A 20,969-nucleotide genomic window follows, 5' to 3' on the forward strand; every position below is an offset into this window, starting at 1 on the left:
TGTTTATATAATCTGTATACCCAAAAGAATAAAAGGCTGATATTTCCACACCTACGAACTGCAAAAGCCAGATAACCGATACCGATAACTGATAATTAAGTCTTGTCACAGCCGGATCAAAAATCTGCAATTTCTAACCGATAACCATCCGATATAGATACCAATAATCAATACATTTATATTTTGATATTACAATGTTTATATAATCTGTGTACCCAAAATAATAAAAGGCTGATATTTCCACACTTAGGAATTGCAAAAGCCAGATAACCGATACCGATAACCGATAATTAAGTCCTTGTAACAGCCAGATCAAAAATCAGCAATTTTTAACCGTTAACCATCCAATATAGATACGGATAATCAATACATTTATTTTTGATATTAGAATGTTTATATAACCTGCAGTTTGTGCACCCAGAAGAATAAAATTCACAACCTGCAAAAACCAGTCTGTCATATTTGTGCGCGCATGTGCAGATAAGATTGCCACTCCAGGCCGGTCAAACAAACACAATGTCTGGAAAGTGTCCCAGTTTCACGCTTTACGGCAGACTGACTGACAGTGAGTGTGAGGATGAACCGGACACACCACTGACTGCCATTTAGGCAGCGTCTCGCTCCGCTGTGCTTCTTTAAACAGCAGACAGACGCACTATACAGTCACATTCTGCATCTCCATCCAACATTCACAGCCAGCGGAGCCTGTCCAAAGTACGGGCCGATGATGGGCTTTACCAGTGGCGTAACACTGGGCCCATATGCTCTGCGTTTACCTCACATTCCTGCTCCCAATCAAACCCTCGACCCCTCAGACGCTAATGGATTGAGACAGGTCCATTCAACAGGGTCCGACTCTGCTTTGTTTTGAAGGAGAGGTTATTAAAGGAAGGAGGATAAAACACTGTTCTCAATAACAGCCTCACACCTGCGGTCAGAACGGGGAAAGCGGCGGCTGGAAAGTCATTTCGCTTCAGGAACAGACTTTACTCTGGACACCACATGGTGACCGACATGTTTGATTTCCAATCATTTAGAGAATTTGCCTATCTTTTTTTAGCAAGTCAAAATTATGAAGTCTCAAGTGAGATTTTCCTTCCTTTTCAAATAACTCCCAAGAGCTGTTTAACAGAGCAAGGACATTTTTCACAGCATTTCCTATTCGTTTTTCTTCCATGTCTTGGGAAAGTCTTATTTCTTTCAGTTTGGCTGGAATAAAAGCTGTTGAATTCTTTATTTTTAAACAGGTCAATGTTATTAGCCCCTTTAAAGGGCCATGAAACCCCCCTTTCGATTCAAGTCTACCCTTAGAGATTTTTCAAAAAATGCTTCATGATGGGCGTGGAGCTCTGCCAGCAGAGGGAGGAGTGGGCGTGGCCAGCAGAGCAGGGGAGGAGGGGAGCGAACAACTGTTGTCAGTCGGCTCACAAAATGAGACACAAACCTTGAGGAGACGCATGAGTTTATAGCTTACAAAGCTAAAATGCAAAGAAATAAACTAATTTAATGCCCTGCTACATTTGTTATTTGTAATTTCGTATACACACAACCACAATTTATATCATTATAAAGATAATGGTGTTCATATAAACACTATAAATGAAGACTTCTCCCTCAATCCGCAAGTCTGAATGCAGACTCAGTGCTGCTGGTCTCTTGCCCTGCCTATTTCAGTCATTAGCCCTGCTGCTGGTAATCTGGAGGATTTAGGTGAACACAGCAGCACGGATATAGGAGATGTGTCTCAATGGTAATGAACTCAACTGATAAAAGACAAAGTCCGGCATTCTGTGATTCTCATAATGCTCTCCCAACAAAAAATGCTTGCTGCACACAAACAGCTTTGCTGTATCGGCCCTGACAGCATCACGGGGAAACACGTGCAACAAACCCCGTTGATCATGAACGGCTAAATGCTGATTGTCGTATGCGGAGTCCATGGACGCGGTCTTACCCAGTCATCAACATAGGGTCTCATAGCTTGGCAGGTCTGCCTTGTCTTGCCACACTGTAAAACCCAATAAGTTAAGCTAACTCAAACCATTTGAGGAAACCGATTGAAACAAACCATTTAAGTTCAAAAACAAATCCTAATGAGTACTGTCAACTTAATCCATTTGAGTAAACGAAGCAATTAGAGCACAGTAAAACCCAATAAATGAAGAGAACTCAAACCAACTGAGTGCTGTGAACTCAATAAGTTAAAGCAACTCAAACCGTTTGAGGAAACCGATTTCTACAAACCATTTGAGTTAAATAACTAATCCATATGAGTACTGTGAACTTACTCCATTTAAGTTGAAGTAATGAGATATTTAATTAACCGTTAATTAAGTTCAAAACTCTTTTCAAATGAGTAGAATTTACTTTCAGTCAGTTTGGAGTTCACTACTCACGACTCATTTCATTTGATAAAGTTGACTGTTGTGTTTAACAGTGCAGGAAAAAAAAAGAACAATAAAGAGTAGGGATGTAACGGTATCAAAATTTCACGATACGGTAATACCTCGGTATGAATGGCACGGTACGGTATTTATTGAATCATTTAAAGGAAAAAACGAAACTATTGAAGAGACTCAAAAAAAAGTGCAAGAATGTTCAGGTTACATCAACACTGAACAGATCAATGACATACAAACAGGAACTTAAATTATTCAATTTTAATAACAAAAAATATTAAACCATGTAAAATAAAACACCACTCGAAACGACAAGCCATGAGTGAGATAGAGGTCTCTTGGTTGTCAATGTCTCCATCAATGTGAGCAGTGTGCTGTGTTCTGCAGTCCTCTAATTAAAGGAATCCCCATCATGTTAGTCGTATTCCCCGACTTGTATTTCAGCACAGTCTGGCAGTGCCTGCACAGCCTTTTTTCTGTCACCTTTTCTTCTTTCTTGTTTCTTTTCAGAGAGAAACTAAAATGCTTCCACACATTTGATTTAAAACCCGCTTTAGGTTCTACCATTTTTAGCTCTTTTTCTTTGCCGCTACTAGCAGTGCCCTCCATTTCTGCATGTGTAGCGACAACAGACCGCAAAGGATGATGGCCACGCCTGGGCTGATGAAAATTGTAGTTTCCGCTACCTCTCATTCTTTCCATTTGCCTGAGCAAACTTTTCACCAAAAGACCTATGATTTTATTGAGTCACAACCATGGTAATATTGAAAGAAATTGGTATTGCGGTATTTACAATATTGTTACATCCCTAATGAAGAATACATGATTATATGGTGTCAAGTGGTAATAATGAAAATCAATGGGGCAAAAACAGCCACCAACATAATGAAAGGGTAGTCAATTTGAACAAAACACAACGGTTAAAATACTATAAAATGCAGATAAAATTATATATAATATTATCATAATATTATAAACGGTAGATAAAGCTATGTATTTTATGCTGATGTATGATATTTACAAGTCTTACAATAGAACTTTTTTTTGTTTGTTTTACAATGTACCATTTACATCCCTTTTTACCAAATCAAACCAAAAACCGTGACCACAAAACCAATACGAAACGAACTAGAGATTTTGTAAACGTGCCCACCCCTAACACATGTATAATCACAGACTCTGAAATCCCAAACCTTTAACCAAAATGAATTGTGTGAAGAAAGTGTCAGCATCATCCATCAGAGTGATGGGAAAAGAGCAACAGTAAGAGCAACACCTCCTCAATCTTGTAGAATAGCTTCAGCAACACTTTCCGCATGTGTCCTGATTGCGTTCAGCGCTGAGCGTACAGTGAAGAACAGCTGTGAGCAGATGATGGACGGACTGCTAAAGCCTCTCTCTCACCTCCTGATATTAAACAGATCAGTGTCAAAGTGGACCATCCGTTCGTCCGCTTGGACCCCCAGAGATAAGAATCGCCACTCGAAATGACTCTGAGTTTGTTTTTCCCATTAAAAAGCAAGGCTGAATGCACCAGCTCAGATTCTCTACTGCTATGTGAACTGCCAAGCATTCAGATCGTCTGGTGGAACGGTGACTTTACATGCGCTCAAGGCATTTAGCAAACAAGAAGGAAAACATGTAAATCGCTTTAACATCCCAGTTAAGCTTTATAGACTTCATGCTTATATCAGTTATAATGTTGCATAACAAGTCTCTATTCAAAGGTCTAAACCTGAATTTTACACTAAACTTGATTTACATAAACAAATCAACTATTAAAAAAGTGCCTTTAGCATTTAAAATAGAGTAATAACAAGTGAAAAGTGACTCTAATGTAATGCAGGGGTGTCAAACATAAGGCCCGCAAACGGGTTTAATCTGGCCCGCAAGATGATTCTGTAAAGTATAAACATAAGCTGCAATTTTTTACTAAAAGAAACTGCTGTTCCAATTGTGTCCACTGGATGGCGCAATAGCAAACTGTTAATTTAATCCAATTCACAAGCCTGAATCAGCATCAGTGTGACAGCCTTCTCAGACAGAAAGAGCACATCTGTACCCTGCCATACCACACTGAGGTGTTCTCACGAGGAAACGCAACTATTTTACGTTTTGTCAATTGAGTGGCTAATCTGTACGAGTTCAGTCGTATGAAAATGTACGTTATATATAAAATTAGGCGTGGCACCCAACCACACCTCTAAACCCAACCGTCATTGGTGGATAAGCAAATCATAATAAATTGTACGAATGAGATTGTCCGAATTCATACGTGATCAAAAGTTACGAATCGCTGTGAGATCGTGTTGTCCTCAGGCTTCAATTTTGTATGCTGATCCTATTAAAACAAAAAAATAAACATTCTAAAGTTGTTGTTTTTAAGTAATATATATCATGATTTTACCCATCCGGCCCACTTGGGAATAGATTTTCCTCTATGTGGCCCCTGAGCTACAATGAGTTTGGTACCCCCTGCTCTAACGCCTTGTTTCCACTGAGTGGTGCGGTTCAGATCGGTACAGTACAAGTCACCTTTATCAGGCTTGTGTCTCTGTGTAACTTTGACGACATAGTTAGTTTGAGCTCGGGTCGACCATGGCTTGTTATTATACAGGGCCGGCGCGTCCATAGAGGTGACCAAGGCAGCTGCCTAGGGCGGCAGTATAATGAGGGCGGCGTCCGCGACACCTCCCTCACAACCCGCGTCTTCAGTTATCTTCACGCATAGGCGACAGAATAGAGAGGGCAGCGTCCGCGACACCTCCATCAGCATTGGGGTTGAGGGCGGTGTGATCGTCCTCAGTTACATCCGTGCATAGGGTGGCAGAATAGAGGTCTGCGACACCCGCGCGTCCTCAGTTAAATGCACGCATAGGGCGGCAGAATAAAGAGGGCGGCGTCAGCGACATCTCCTTCAGCATTGGGGTTGAGGGTGGTGTGATCGTCCTCAGTTACATCCGTGCATAGGGTGGCAGAATAGAGGTCTGCGACACCCGCGCGTCCTCAGTTAAATGCGCGTATAGGGCAGCAGAATAGAGAGGGCGGCGTCAGCGACATCTCTTTCAGCACCCGCGCGTCCTCAGTCATATCTGCGCATATAGAGCGGCAGAATAGAGGTCCGCGACACCTCACTTCATTTTCATAACCGGTCACTTTCGTTTTCACATTGGGGTTCAGGGCGGTGTGATCATCCTCTGCCTAGAGCGGCAGTTCAGCTTGCTCCGGGCCTGTTATTATATGTATATCTATTATTACGGTGTAATGTCTGGACTGTTTTTAAATATGATGGTTCCTTTGTTTTCCTTCTGGCTTGTTCCACGAGCGAGTGACACTTCTCTGTAAACCAATAGCGTTCAGCTATGCGTCTAGCTCCGCCTTTTGGTATACTTTTACCAGGTTAGGTACCCTTTGCAAAGGGTACCCAAAAAGTGGTACGGTACGGTTCGCTTTTATGTATCTTTAGACAGTGGAAACGGCGCCGGAGTGGCGCAGTAGGTAGTGCTGTCGCCTCACAGCAAGAAGGTCGCTGGTTCGAGCCTCGGCTGGGTCAGTTGCCATTTCTGTGTGGAGTTTGCATGTTCTCCACGTGTTCAAGTGGGTTTCCACTGGGTGCTCCGGTTTACCCCACAGTCCAAAGACATGAGGTACAGGTGAATTGGGTAGGCTAAATTGTCCGTAGTGTGTTTTTCAGCAGCTAGAAGGGCATCCGCTGTGTAAAACATGTGCTGGATATGTTGGCGGTTCATTCCGCTGTGGCGACCCCAGATTAATAAAGGGACTAAGCTAAAAAATGAACAAATGAATGACAGTGGAAACAGCCATAAAAACGTACCGAACGGAACCATACCATCTAGTGGAAACGGGCCATTTTTGGAACCTTTTGACGGTAGAAATGGACATGAAAGTGTACCGAACCCTACTGCACCGTACCACGGAGTGGAAATGGGCCATTAAAGGGGACCTATTATGCAAAAATCACTTTTATAAGGGGGTTTAAACAGTTGTGTGGCAAAAGTATTGGCGTCTAATGATAACAATGTATTTATTGTATTGTTTATAATCAGACTAGACTAAAACAGTCTGCAGAAACACTTTGACATCCTCTCTTTGTACGTGTCATCAAAAAGAAAAAGCCCTGCCCACTAGTCGCCATCTCTCCCTCATTAGCATAGGACGTTAGTCTTGTTTTTGAATCCGCCACTATGCTGACGCACAGGCATTTGTAGCTCCGCCCTCTTTAGAAAAAGAGCGCAATCTCATTTGAATTTAAAGCGACAGTCACCAAACTGACATAACAGTCATACAACAGTATTTGTGTTGTATCTTGAGCTGAAACTTACACACATATAAAACGTTTTGGACACATGGCCCACTGATAACCGTTTTAAATAATCGCGATTATGATTTATCCCATAATCAAGCAGCCAGGGTTTAAAATGTTCACAAGTTCCCACCTCCTTCTTTGCCTAAAAGATGAAGTTAGAACGATGGATGACAGACCCAGTAATGCCATGTAAATGAAAAAGAGAAGCGGTCCAAGCACAGAGCCCTGAGGAACTCCAGTAACCCAGAAAAAGCCTCAGTGGTGTCATCCGGCGCTCAGGACCACCAGTGTGATGCCCTGACCAAACAAACAGCAGCAAATCAGCCCATTTCTGCCCCATTCATCCCCGTCAGAGCAGACAGCAGGACACCCACGCTGATCATTTACAGCCCAGATCCACTGAAGACCTGCTCAGTGTCAGCGGCTGATGACCTTTGATCTCTGCATCCGGGACGGTCAGTCGTCCTGCACGCTCCGTCTGCACTGACACTGAACAGCAGAGCTTTATCGCATCTCTTAAAGTGGTATTGCATGATATTGGAACAAATCTTTCATTTTTCTTTGATAAATATTGCGATATCTATTTGATATCTAGTTTTCAGGTAGAGAAATTGAATAATCACAATGTTCAAAAGAGGCTTTTCTTCCTTTGCTTTGTCTAATTTCTAGTCTAAATATCTCTAAATTCTTGTGGATCAAGTAAAAATATTATTTTGTTTTCCTTTTCGGAAGAAACTAGTCAAAATAAAGAGCAACCTTTTTGACGAGCAGCATTATCTGCCAACGTGCAATGTAAAACAGGGGCGGACTGGCCATCTGGCAATTCTGGCAAATGCCAGGAGGGCCGTACCATTTTTTAAATGTGGGCCGGTCAGCAATTTTTTTAATTAATTTTGTTTATATGTATTGTTTTTACATGCAGGCAGCTTTTATCTCTTGCAAGATGTGAGTAGTATGATGATGATGATGATGATAATAGTAATAATAATAATAAATGTTAAGCATTGGCCCAATCGGCAATGACCGGCTGGTTAAGATGGGCAGACCCAATTAGAGGTTACGCGGACGTAATCAAAATCTGGCAAGAATGTCAAAAAATAGTAAGTGCAACACAAGCTAATTGTCAGAAATGGACCATGAAAAGGAAAGGCGGTGCCGAAAAGCTCAGAGAAAGCAAAATGCCTAAAATTAACTGAAATAGTCTTGAAAGAGAGCAGCGCAGCGGTGCAAGAAGGTTGCTTTTTCGAGCCTCGGCTGGGTTAGTTGGTGTTTCTGTGTGGTGTTTGCATGTTCTCGTGGGTTTCCTCCTGGTTTCCCTCACATGTGCTGTAGGTGAATTGGGTAGGCTTAGTTGTCCATAGTGCATGTATCTGAATGTGTGTGTATAGAGGTTTCACCGTGGGTTGCACCTTGGAGGGCATCTGCACCGTCAAACATATGCTGGACAAGTTGGCGGGTCATTCCGCTGTGGTGATCCAGATTAATAAAGGGACTAAGCCGAAAAGATAATGAATGAATGAAACGATTGCATATATAAATGTGTTTTTGTTCCAGTCGCATACATTAAAGGTTTAAATATCTATTACATATATGGTACTGCTTATATTATTTCACCAATATAAGTAGTGAATGTGCGTGTCCGTGCATGGGGCTGTGTCGGTGTGGTAATGTGGGCTGGTGTGGCTACAGTGCCAGGACTGATTTTTAGTCCCAGTCTGCCCCTGATGTAAAATAATCTCATATTTGCTTTAAAATGCACAAAACAAGGGCAGCATGGTGGCTCACTGTCGCCTCACAGTAAGAAAATCACTGGTTCGAGTCCCAGTTGGCATTTCTGTGTGGAGTTTGCATGTTCTCCCAGTGTTGCCGAGGGTTTTCTTCAGGGTAGCTCTGGTTTCCAAACACATGTGCTATAGGGGAATTGATGAACTGAATTGGCCGTAGTGTATGAGTGTGTGTGAATGAATCACTAGCTGTGCATATACATAGAATTTGTGGATGCACACATTGTGAAAATGATGCTGCACTGATATATTGTGCATCCCCACCGTATATCTGACTCAGAGATGCAGTAGCGATATGGGGAAAAACACACTTACGCTCAGGTTTCGGTCCCAGATCTGGATGGTCCCGTCCTGGCAGCCTGCGGCGATGAGTTTGCCGTCCCGGCTGTAGGTGCAGCAGGTGGGAGTCACTCTCTTGCCCTGCTGGGATCGAGGCTTGAACACTGATTTGTGCTTCTTTTCGGAGGTCAAGTCCCACGTGCGCACAGTCCTGAGAATCAGATGTAAAAAAAAAAAACTCAAAATGTAAAATAAAGTATAAATTAATCAAATAAAAACACACGATTACTTTAATAGTGGAAAAAAATTATTTATCTTACACTACAATGTAAAAAATGCTGGGTTCTACACAATTCCCTCATGTTGTCCCAAGACAAATTGATTAAGTTAACATAAACATTTTTACAAACATAAGTTGATTGAACATAAAACAATTGAGTTGTTACAAAAAAAACCTTAAGAACTGTGTTGTTTCAACTCATTTTAAATAAAGAGATTGTACAAGCAGCAGACGTCATTTTTTTGAGAGCATGTTTAGTTTTAAATGACTAAACATAATATCAGTTCTTTCTATCAGAATATACTGGAATTATTACAAATAATATCAAAAATAATATCATGAATTTATTATCAAATAAAAACTTATTTCAGTAATAAACAATAATATCAGTTTAATTTCTTTATCTTGTCATTTAAAACATCAGAGTAGATGTAATGCAGAACGAAAATACATTACACCCAGTACCCAGGTAATAAAGACTTAGACTTAAAAATGTATTCATCTGTTAGAATAGTTAAAATTATTAAAATTAATTTTAGATCAAAATAAAATGCATATTTAATTATTTAATAAAATACTAAAATGGTGTATATATTTATACACACATATTTTCTATCAGCTGGAACCAGTCTGGTCATTCTCCTCTGACCTCTGGCATCAATAAGGCATTTGCGCCCACAGAACTGCCGCTTCCTGGATATCTTCTCTTTGTCGGAGCATTCTCTGTAAACCCTAGAGATGGTTGTGCATGAAAGTCCTAGTAGATCAGCAGTTTCTGAAATACTCAGACTAGACTGTTTGGCACCAACAACCATGCCACGTTCAAAGTCACTTAAATCCCCTTTCTTCCCCATTCTGATGCTCACTTTGAACTGCAGCAGATCGTCTTGACCATGTCAACATGCCTAAATGCATTGAGCTGCTGCCATGTGATTGGCTGGTTAGAAATTTGCATTTACAAGCAGTTGGACAGGTGTACCTAATAAAGTGGCCAGTGTGTGTGTGTATATATATTTTTTTTACATTTTTTTTAAATATTTTTTTTTAATAAAACATTCCTTTTTTGGCTGGATTGAAAAAAATAAATATATATATATATATATATATATATATATATATATATATATATATATATATTTTTTTTTTTTTTACATAAAAAATCTTTGCCTTAAGATTTTTTTTCAATTACTGTCATACATTGACTTGCCTAATTACCCCAATTTTAAGTTAATAAACCTAGTTAAGCCTTTAAATTACGCTTTAAGCTGAATACTACTAGTCTATTGCTAAATAACTAATATTATGTTCTGTCATCATGGCAGAACAAGGCATGTAAACATTTAAAATATGAATAAAAAGTACAAGTTAAATTAAAAAATAAAAAGTAAAAATCTGTTAATAAAAAGTAAATGTAAAAAGTGCACGTTATAATTTAATTTAATTGTTGCGACACACTAGCACAGACGTCAACACGTATCCAAACTAACAGACCATACGCTAACACAGAAATGTGTAACTTTCTCATTTAAAAACATTGTCAGATCATTCAAGCTGCTCGCCACCATGTTCACAGTGAACGTCTGTTTGAGTTTGTCTGCTCTAGAAACATTCCTGCCGTAAATGAGGCAAATCATTATTGAAAGTGAAGAAAAGCGGAGAAAATTTGGTTTAAAAGCAGATGAGAGACATGAATGAGAATCTGAGAAACAGGAGAGCCCGAGAGCCTTCCAGAGGACATAAACATATATATTGCGCATTAATTAGGAGAGCAGATCAGATCGTTGTTCACATTGTAGAGAACGATTATAAAGCCAATAGCAGTGAAGCGCAGGGTTTGACGCAGACATTCTTCAATTAAAGTAATAATAATAAAAAAAATAAATAAATAATAATAAATAGGGTGGCACTGTCGCCTCACAGCAAGAAGGATGCTGGTTTGAGTCCCGGCTGGGTCAGTTGGCATTTCTGTGTTTGCATGTTCTCCCCGTGTTGGTGTGGGTTTCCTCCGGGTGCTCCGGTTTCCCCCACAGTCCAAACACATGCGCTATAGGGGAATGGATGAACTAAATTGGCCATAGTGTATGAGTGTGTGTCTGAATGTGAGAGGTGTATGGGTGTTTACCAGTTCTGGGTTGCAGCTGGAAGGGCATCTGCTGTGTAAAGCATATGCTGGAATAGTTGGCGGTTCACTCCGCTGTGGCAACCCCAGACTAATAAGGGGACTGAGCCAAAGGAAAATGAACTAATAATAATAAAGAAACACATCAAAACCATCTGCCACTCTAAGTTGCAGTTATGTTTGTGTCATCCAAGAAAAACCATTCGTAATTTATTTTGTATTAAAGTGCTCGCTAGTTGCCACAACCGTCTTTGGCTGAATTATGAAGCTTGAACCACATCACACTATGTTTCTGAATGACAGAGCCCATGTAAATGGAGAAGAGAAGCGGTCCAAGAACTGAGCCCTGAGGTACACCAGTAGCTAGAATGGTGCGGCTCAGACGCGATTGTCCCCCCTTCACTCTCTCCCTTGACCGCCCCTCACATTGCAATTTTACTTTCAGAGCTCGGGCAAGCTTACGTCAAACGTTGATGAAAGTCATCATGCTGCAGGTGTTAGGAGGAGTTTGCATGTTCTCCCGGCGTTCGCGTGGGTTTCCTCCGGGTGCTCCGGTTTCCCCCACAGTCCAAAGACATGTGGTACAGGTGAATTGGGTAGGCTAAATTGTCCGTAGTGTACAAGTGTGTGTGTGAATGTGTGTGTGGATGTTTTCCAGAGATGGTAAGTTGGCGGTTCATTCCGCTGTGGTGACCCCGGATTAATAAAGGGACTAAGAAGACAAGAAAATGAATGAATGCATGAATGAATATTATTTGCAAACGCATGCTCTGTCATCTATACGCTCTATTAATGTTCTATATGCAGATTTACATCCACAAACAAATGGCCTGTACAAATGTTTGTTTCTCTTTTAATTTAGTATAAATTTTGTACAAACTTCACACAGGAAGTCCTGTCTTGAAGATGTTCTCTTCAACTGCGACTGACCAATCAGAATCAAGTATTCCAGATGGTCATTTAATCATTACTATTACTGTATGGAAATGACTGTATGTCACTAAATAATAATATATGAATGCATATTGTACAAATGGAAAATAAATGATGTACAGCTACATTTGAGTGATTTTGGCGTCCCTCAGCAGTGGTGACTGAAATGAGCATCTCTGCGAGTCGCAAACGCAGGGAAATGAGAGAGGACAGTACATCAGCATGACAGGCACATGTGAAGGATCTGTGAAATCGCCATTCTCTTCCCTCCATCTGCTGAACACATTACAGCTGTCGAGCGGGACACGGGGAAATGCAAACACAACAGAGAAACATGAAGATCCTCGACCCGGGCCGACCAGACTCTAGTGGAGTAATGCGATTCACAGAACACAGATATAGAAGAGCACAGGACAGCGAGAGTCTAAGGACAGATGATCCTGAACATCAGAGTCTTCAGATCAATCCCAAAACTGAACCGTCGACTTAATTTACATAAACACGCCTCCAGTTGGCACTTGAAAACAAAACTAACTGTGGTTGGTCACTTGACATGTCAATCAAACTGTCAAAGAGGGCAGGTCTTGATCAGAATGCAATGTGGATCCTATAACAGAAACATCCGCGATAAGAGAAATTGGTTCGTTTTCCACATGTTGATGCCTTTCCAAATGTGGAAAATGTCCAAATCAGCTGGATTTACCACAGGTAAAGTCAAAAAAGCATCTCAAGGATGATCAAAAGTCATCAAAAATGCTGTGAATACTAATGTTGGATTTTTTTTTCTTGCTTTTTCTTTGTAGTAATTTTGCAAAGATTTTAAAACTAACTCCTTTCACATTGTCACTATGAGCTATTGCTTGTAGAATTTTGAGGAAAACAATGAATCTAACCCTTAAAGACCTCGACAGCCACCTGATGCTAAGTGTTTGATAACATTTGATCCGAGGATGTGATCTGTAGCATTTAAATTCAAATCACCATTTACACAACTTTATTAGGTACACCTCACTAGTACCAGGTCGGACCCGTTTTGTCTTAAGAACAGCCTTAATCCTTCGTGGCAGAGGTTCAACAAGCTACTGGAAATATTCCTCAGAGATTTTGATCCATATTGTCATGATAGCATCACGCAGTTGCTGCAGATTTGTCGGCTGCACATCCATGATGCCGATCTCCCGTTCCACCACATCCCAAAGCTGCTCTATTGGATTGAGTTATGGTGACTGTGGAGGCCATTTGAGTGCAGTGAACTCATCGTCATGTTCACCAGTCTGAGATGATTGAGCTTTATGACATGCTGCGTTATCCTGCTGGAAGTAGCCATCAGAAGATGGAGACACTGTGCTCATAAAGGGATGGACATGGTCAGCAGCAATACTCAGGTAGGCTGTGGCGTAGCCCACCCGCCTTAAGGTTGGACGTGTTGTGTGTTCAGAGATGCTCTTCTGCAGAGCTCGGTTGTATCGAGTGCTTATTTGAGTTACTGTTGCCTTTTATCAGCTGGAACCAGTCTGGCCATTCTCCTCTGACCTCCGGCATCAACAAGGCATTTGCCCCCACAGAACTGACGCTCACTGGAGATTTCCTATTGTTCAGAGCATTCTCTGTAAACCCTAGAGATGGTTGTGCATGAAAATCCCAGTAGATCAGCAGTTTCTGAAATACTCAGACCAGCTCGTCTGGTACCAACAACCATGCCATTTTCAAAGTCACTTAAATCCCCTTTCTTCCCCATTCTGATGCTCACTTTCAACTGCAGCAGATTGCCTTGACCATGTCGACATGCCTAAATGCATAGAGCTGCTGCCATGTGATTGGCTGATTGGAAACTTGCGTTAACAAGCAGCTGGACAGGTGTACCTAATAAAGTGGCCGGTGAGTGTTTATACATTTTGACAGCACTGATTCATCAAAAGTAATCAATGCTAAAAGAGTTTAAACAAGGCCTGTCAGGGGCCAACAAAATAGCTCACGCTATTGAATCAATTCTGGAATGACCTGGCTCTAACGTAAGAAGATATGAACAAAGTGAAGCCCTTTGTGCTGGGACCAGGCAAGTATAAATGTGAAGAACAGGTCTCTGAGCTTTGGAAGATGAAGGAAAGTGATGGAGAAGAGTTTCTGTAAAGCTTGGTCTGTCATCAGAGGTGTCTGTCTCACTTTATCCCTCATATCTGCAGTCATCGACCACAGCGAGACGAGGTGAGAAACAGACATGAGAGGTCAGAGATGTTTAAACAGGTCGAGGAACAGACTCAACTCATCCAACAGCCCGTCCTGCGCTGACCGGCGCTGACCTCAGGGGGTCAAAGATCAGTCCAGACATGCGTAAACACATGGAGAGCCTGAGCGGTCACACACTCAATGTGTTTAGACGAGAGAAACACTGTCTGTCTGAACGCAAGACAAAGAGCAGCACACAATCGAGACGCTAACAGCAGAAAAGAAGATCACAATACTCTAACAAACCGTAAAACAACACGAGAACAGGCAAACTACATGCTGATTATGATCTGACAGGACTCTGAATGATGAATAAGCAGCTGCTCACACATATTTCACTCATAAACTATCATCAGAATATGCCTTTGTTGGTTGTGAATATGCGCCCTCTACTGGCAAAAATGACATACTGTAACTTTAAATGTAAGTTACTCCCATAATTCACACAAAATAAATTATCATGGATAATATGGGGTGGGAATATTTAGGGACTTCACAATCTGATGATTGCGACGATTCTTTAGCTACATATTCCTGTTTCCTCTGCTGTACATTTACAACTGTAGGATAATAAAGATGACAACACCCATGATTCCACACTCAGTCATGTTAATTTGCGCCCTCTAGTGGTAAAAATGACAAACTGTGCATTTAAATGCAAGTTACTGCCGTAATTCACACAAAATAAACGATCAATCTGAGTTGTGGAGACATTGGTATTGCGTAAATTGTTTGGTTTCTTATATATTATTAATATGTTATATATTATATGTTAATTGGTCTGTGGAGACATTGGTATTGCTGTAAATTGTTTGGTTTCTTATATGTTATTATTATGTTATATATTATATGTTAATTGGTCTGTGGAGACACTGGTATTTTCGTAAATTGTTTGGTTTCTTATATGTTATTAATATGTTTTATATTTTATGTTAATTAGACTTTGAGTCTGTAATAAAGTTTGAATTAACGAATGTCATGGATAATATGGGGTGGGAATCTTAAGGGACTTCACAATTTGACGATTGTGACGATTCTTTAACTACATATTCCTGTTTCCTCTGCTGTACATTCACAACTGTAGGATAATGAAGATGACAACAGCCATGATTCCACACTCAGTCACACCATCATCAGAATATGCCTTTGTTTGTTGTTAATTTGCGCCCTCTAGTGGTGAAAATGACAAACTGTGCATTTAAATGCAAGTTACTGCCATAATTCACACAAAATAAACGATCAATCAGAGCTGTGAGACATTGGTATTGCGTGAATTGTTTGGTTTCTTATATGTTATTATTATGTTATATATTATATGTTAATTGGACTGTGGAGACATTGGTATTTTCGTAAATTGTTTGGTTTCTTATATGTTATTAATATGTTCTATATTTTATGTTAATTGGACTTTGAGTCTGTAATAAAGTTTGAATTAACGAATGTCATGGATAATATGGGGTGGGAATCTTTAGGGACTTCACAATTTGACGATTGTGACGATTCTTTAACTACATATTCCTGTTTCCTCTGCTGTACATTCACAACTGTAGGATAAAGAAGATGACAACACCCATGATTCCACACTCAGTCACACCATCATCAGAATACGCCTTTTGTTTGTTGTGAATATGCGCCTTCTAGTGGCAAAAAATGACATAATGAGCCTTTTATATGCAAGTTACTCCCATAATTTACACAAAAGAAACTCATGTGTAATAGGGGTGGGAATTTACACTCTGATTCCAAAATTATTCTTTAACTACATGTTCCTGTTTCTTCTGGTGTGCATTTATATCTCCTGTAGGACGTAATGAAGAAGACAACACCCATTATTAAACATTCAGTCACACCGTCATCAGGATACGCCTTTGTTTGTTGTTAATGTGCACCCTCTAGTGGTGAAAATGACAAACTGTGCATTTAAATGCAAGTTACTGCCATAATTCACACAAAATAAACGATCAATCAGAGCTGTGGAGACATTAGTATTGCGTAAATTGTTTGGTTTCTTATATGTTATTATTATGTTATATATTATATGTTAATTGGACTGTGGAGACATTGGTATTGCTGTAAATTGTTTGGTTTATTATATGTTATTAATATCTTATATATTTTATGTTAATTGGACTGTGGAGACACTGGTATTTTCGTAAATTGTTTGGTTTCTTATATGTTATTATTATGTTATATATTTTATGTTAATTGGACTTTGAGTCTGTAATAAAGTTTGAATTAACGAATGTCATGGATAATATGGGGTGGGAATCTTTAGGGACTTCACAATTTGACGATTGTGACGATTCTTTAACTACATATTCCTGTTTCCTCTGCTGTACATTCACAACTGTAGGATAATGAAGATGACAACACCCATGATTCCACACTCAGTCACACCATCATCAGAATACGCCTTTGTTTGTTGTTAATTTGCGCCCTCTAGTGGTGAAAATGACAAACTGTGCATTTAAATGCAAGTTACTGCCATAATTCACACAAAATAAACGATCAATCAGAGCTGTGAGACATTGGTATTGCGTGAATTGTTTGGTTTCTTATATGTTATTATTATGTTATATATTATACGTTAATTGGACTGTGGAGACATTGGTATTTTCGAAAATTGTTTGGTTTCTTATATGTTATTAATATATTCTATATTTTATGTTAATTGGACTTTGAGTCTGTAATAAAGTTTGAATTAACGAATGTCATGGATAATATGGGGTGGGAATCTTTAGGGACTTCACAATTTGACGATTGTGACGATTCTTTAACTACATATTCCTGTTTCCTCTGCTGTACATTCACAACTGTAGGATAATGAAGATGACAACACCCATGATTCCACACTCAGTCACACCATCATCAGAATACGCCTTTTGTTTGTTGTGAATATGCCCCCTCTACTGGCCAAAACATGACATACTGTGGCTTTAAATGCAAGTTACTCCCATAATACACACAAAATAAACTATCATGGTTATTAGGGGAGAGAATCGCTAGCGACTTCACAATCCAATTCCGATTCTAAAATGATTCTTTAACTACATGTTCCTGTTTCTTCTGCTCTACATTTACATCTCCCGTAGGATGTATTGAAGACAACAACTCCCATGATTCCACAGTCACACCGTCATCAGAATTGTTTGTTGTTAATATGCGCCCCCTAGTCATGAAAATGAAATACTGTGCCATTAAATGTAAGTTACTACAATTATTTACACCAAATAAATTCAAACAATCAAATGTATCATCATCAATGCATTTAACATCACTTAAAGAAAAACACCTAAAGAAATCTTTAGCAATCTCATAAATGTCTTTACTGTCACTTTTGAATAATTTAACACATCCTTGCTAAATAAAAGTAAAACTTGTATTAAAAATAAACTTTTCAAACAGCTTAAATGTCGCCTTAACTATTAAAGTCATAATAAAATGCTAGGCTTTACAGCATGTGTTGTCTCTGTGATATTTACACAGACGTCATCGCTCGCGTATCATAAAGGACGAGCAGGTATGAAATCAGGCCACAGTTTTCATTAGAGAGGCTGCAGAACAGTGAAAGGTAAACGCTCAGGGAAATATTTTCCGATGACGTGTGGCGAGCTTAAAGCATTAATACCGTCATCCACAATTAACGCTGACAGAGATTTATGAAGGCGCTTCTCTGAAAAACACATCATGTATTAGTGAACAGACACTGGACACTCAATGTGACGCATGCTTAGTTTAGTTAATGTTTCGCTACAGGACAGTAAAATAAACAATTTTGTGTTTCCAAGTTTAATATGTTGTTTAATAAATATTTAATACAGTTTTATAATTGCATAATATTTAAACTAATCACTTTCCACTAAACTCTATTAGCCAATTAATCAACAAATTAAAATAAAAAAAGATTGTGCAGTTTGAAGTATTATTTTGCTTTTATATGTACAATATATACATGTACACATATATACAAATACATATATATTTTTTTTTACAAAACATGAAAACAAAAAAATCAAAGTGTACACTTTAAACTTTTTGCTTTCCTGTTTTGAAAAATAAATAAATAAATAAACTTTTTTTTTTTACAAAACATAAACTGCCGTACAGCTGCAGTTCGCTGTCAGAATGCTGCTGTTTTGCTTGTTGATGATTACCCAGGCCTTGTACAGCTTCGTCTTCTTTCCTTGTCTTTGGCTAGGCAGAACTTTGGTTTTTAGCACCACTGTGGGCCCTATCATACACCCGGCGCAAGGCGTGACACAATAGTTTTTTGCTAGTTTCAGCTTGGTGTAAGAGTTGTTTTGATGCTGTTTAAAAAGCAAATGCATTTGCACTCACATGTGCGCCCATAGGCGTTCTGCTCTAAAAAGGGAGGCGTGTTAAAGCGCAATATTGGCGCGTTGCTATTTTGAGAAACTATAATAGATTATTTAATAGACCAAAACAAAGCCGGTATATAGTCCAGCGTAGAGCGCGTTAGTTGTGCGCCTTGCTTACACACTGCTTAATACACACAAGATGTAGAGCAATACGCAAATATCTTTACATATGAAAAAGAATTAAAATATTAAGGATATATATGATATAAATAGGATATAAATATAAAGGATTAAAATATTACAAAACATATTATTTTCAAGCCTACATAAATATAAAAACACCGCCTTCATGCCTTCTTCATCTCTGGAGGCTTTTTCAGTTCATTCATAACAATTTGCTTTTGTATAATGTTATTATTATTAGCAGTATTATTTATTATATCAATATTTATATTTGTTTTATTAAAAACAAGCTTAGATTTGCCCACCTGTCAGGTTTTAGACCATATGGGGCACAGCATGTGTTTTAGGATATAACTCAGGTTTTTGACCACACTTCATTATTATTGTTCATTTATTCGTTTGCTGGAAATTAGAACTGAATTTAGAAATAGTTTTGAAACAAATCTTTGCGCTTAACAAATAAAACTGATTAATTATAGGCTAACTGATGTTCGGCGTAAAGGTTTCCCTATCCACGAGAGCGAAAGTGAAAGTAGATAATGAGATGCCTTATCTCTCATTTATATGCTGTTTAACGGTTTTCTCGCTAGTGAAATGTTCAGTTTTTCCACTAACAGAGTCGTCATGTAAATAGCAAATGCGCTGCGGCGCGACCCAACTTACTCTTAAAGGGATAGGAGATGAGACTCTGATTGGTTTATTCTCAAAACACACCTATAACTCATTAAGAGAATAAGCTCAACCCTTTTAGACCATGCGCCACGGCGCAAAGCGGATTTTTTAGTCCTTATATTAGCAAAAGTGGACTCTGACACCACGCCCTGAATGCGTTTGCGCCCTGCGCTTTGCGCATGAATCGTCAAAATAGATCGTAAAAAGTTGAATCAGGTAATCATGGAGCATTATTTCCTGCACATGACCACACAGAACAAAATTATAGGCATCCAAAAACTTGTAGGCCTTTAACCTCTCTCTTGTAAAATCACTTATATGTGTATGTATATATGTGTATTTGGGGCTGGATGCTTGGGCATTTCATCTTATCCAATATCCATTGGGAGGGTGCTGTCGCAAATTGACCTGTCAGATGAACGCCGCTCACTTTAAAGTTAATTTTGACGAATAACTGTGCTTATCACTGGATAACGAGCGGTTATAATACGCTAAAAACATTATGTACAAAATATGTAATCAATATAACTTATTTCATTCATTCATTTTCTTGTCGACTTAGTCCCTTTATTAATCCGGGGTCGCCACAGAGGAATGAACCGCCAACTTATCCAGCAAGTTTTTACACAGCGGATGCCCTTCCAGCCGCAACCCATCTCTGGGAAACACCCACATACACATTCACACACACACTCATACACTACGGACAATTTAGCCTACCCAATTCACCTGTACCGCATGTGTTTGGACTGTGGGGGAAACCAGAGCACCCGGAGGAAGCCCACGCGAAGGCAGGGAGAACATGCAAACTCCACACAGAAACGCCAACTGAGCCGAGGTTCTTGCTGTGAGGCGACAGCACTACCTACTGCACCACTGCCTCGCCCTATAACTTATTCTAAGACAAAAACAAACTCTGTACCACATCGGATGTCATTCCCTTACTGTAAATGCTAGCGCTCCCGGTTTTTTCTGCAACCTCGCTGCGTGCGCATCCTGAATGTTCACAAACATAATAATTAAATACTATAAAGATGTAATTGTGTTCCATTGAGGAAGAAGAAAATCAGATTCACACTGTACACCGTCTGCATGTGTGTCCAAATCGTGATTAAAATTGAAACGGTAAGAAAATCATGTTTATTTTGCCTATATTACGTAGCCCTAACCACAAGTGTTCTGCAATCCATTATGAACACAGTAAGTGTACTTATATTTTGATGCATGTATGCTGTAGTTAAGGCCAGCTCGTATAAAGCGAGAGCACATCAATAATTCATTCCCTTTCTTCACACTTCCATCAGGGCCCTGACAGCAGAGCGGGTTTCTTCAGCCCATCAGTGTAAAAGCAGGTCAAGCAGAACTCAGGACTGCACTAAACGGCCCCTGGAGCTCCTCACGGGCCCCCTTCACCTCACAGCACCCGGCCAATCAGACGGAGCGTCCGC

At 39.6% G+C, this 20,969-nt stretch overlaps 1 protein-coding gene across 3 annotated transcripts in view; it reads right to left on the bottom strand.

The window, feature by feature from the left end:
- The window catches only part of wdr70 (WD repeat domain 70), a 103,716-nt gene that overhangs the window by 50,128 nt on the left and 32,619 nt on the right, over positions 1 to 20,969 (bottom strand). For all 3 annotated transcript variants that reach the window (XM_087269993.1, XM_087269992.1, XM_087269991.1), the window contains exon 10: positions 8,826 to 9,000. In XM_087269993.1, the coding sequence (XP_087126119.1) occupies positions 8,826 to 9,000 (175 nt within the window). The remainder of the gene's footprint in view (positions 1 to 8,825; positions 9,001 to 20,969) is intronic.

This window comes from Danio rerio, chromosome 10 (genome assembly GCF_052040795.2).
Source record: "Danio rerio strain M-AB ecotype USA chromosome 10, GRCz13ab, whole genome shotgun sequence".
Lineage (NCBI taxonomy): Eukaryota > Metazoa > Chordata > Actinopteri > Cypriniformes > Danionidae > Danio > Danio rerio.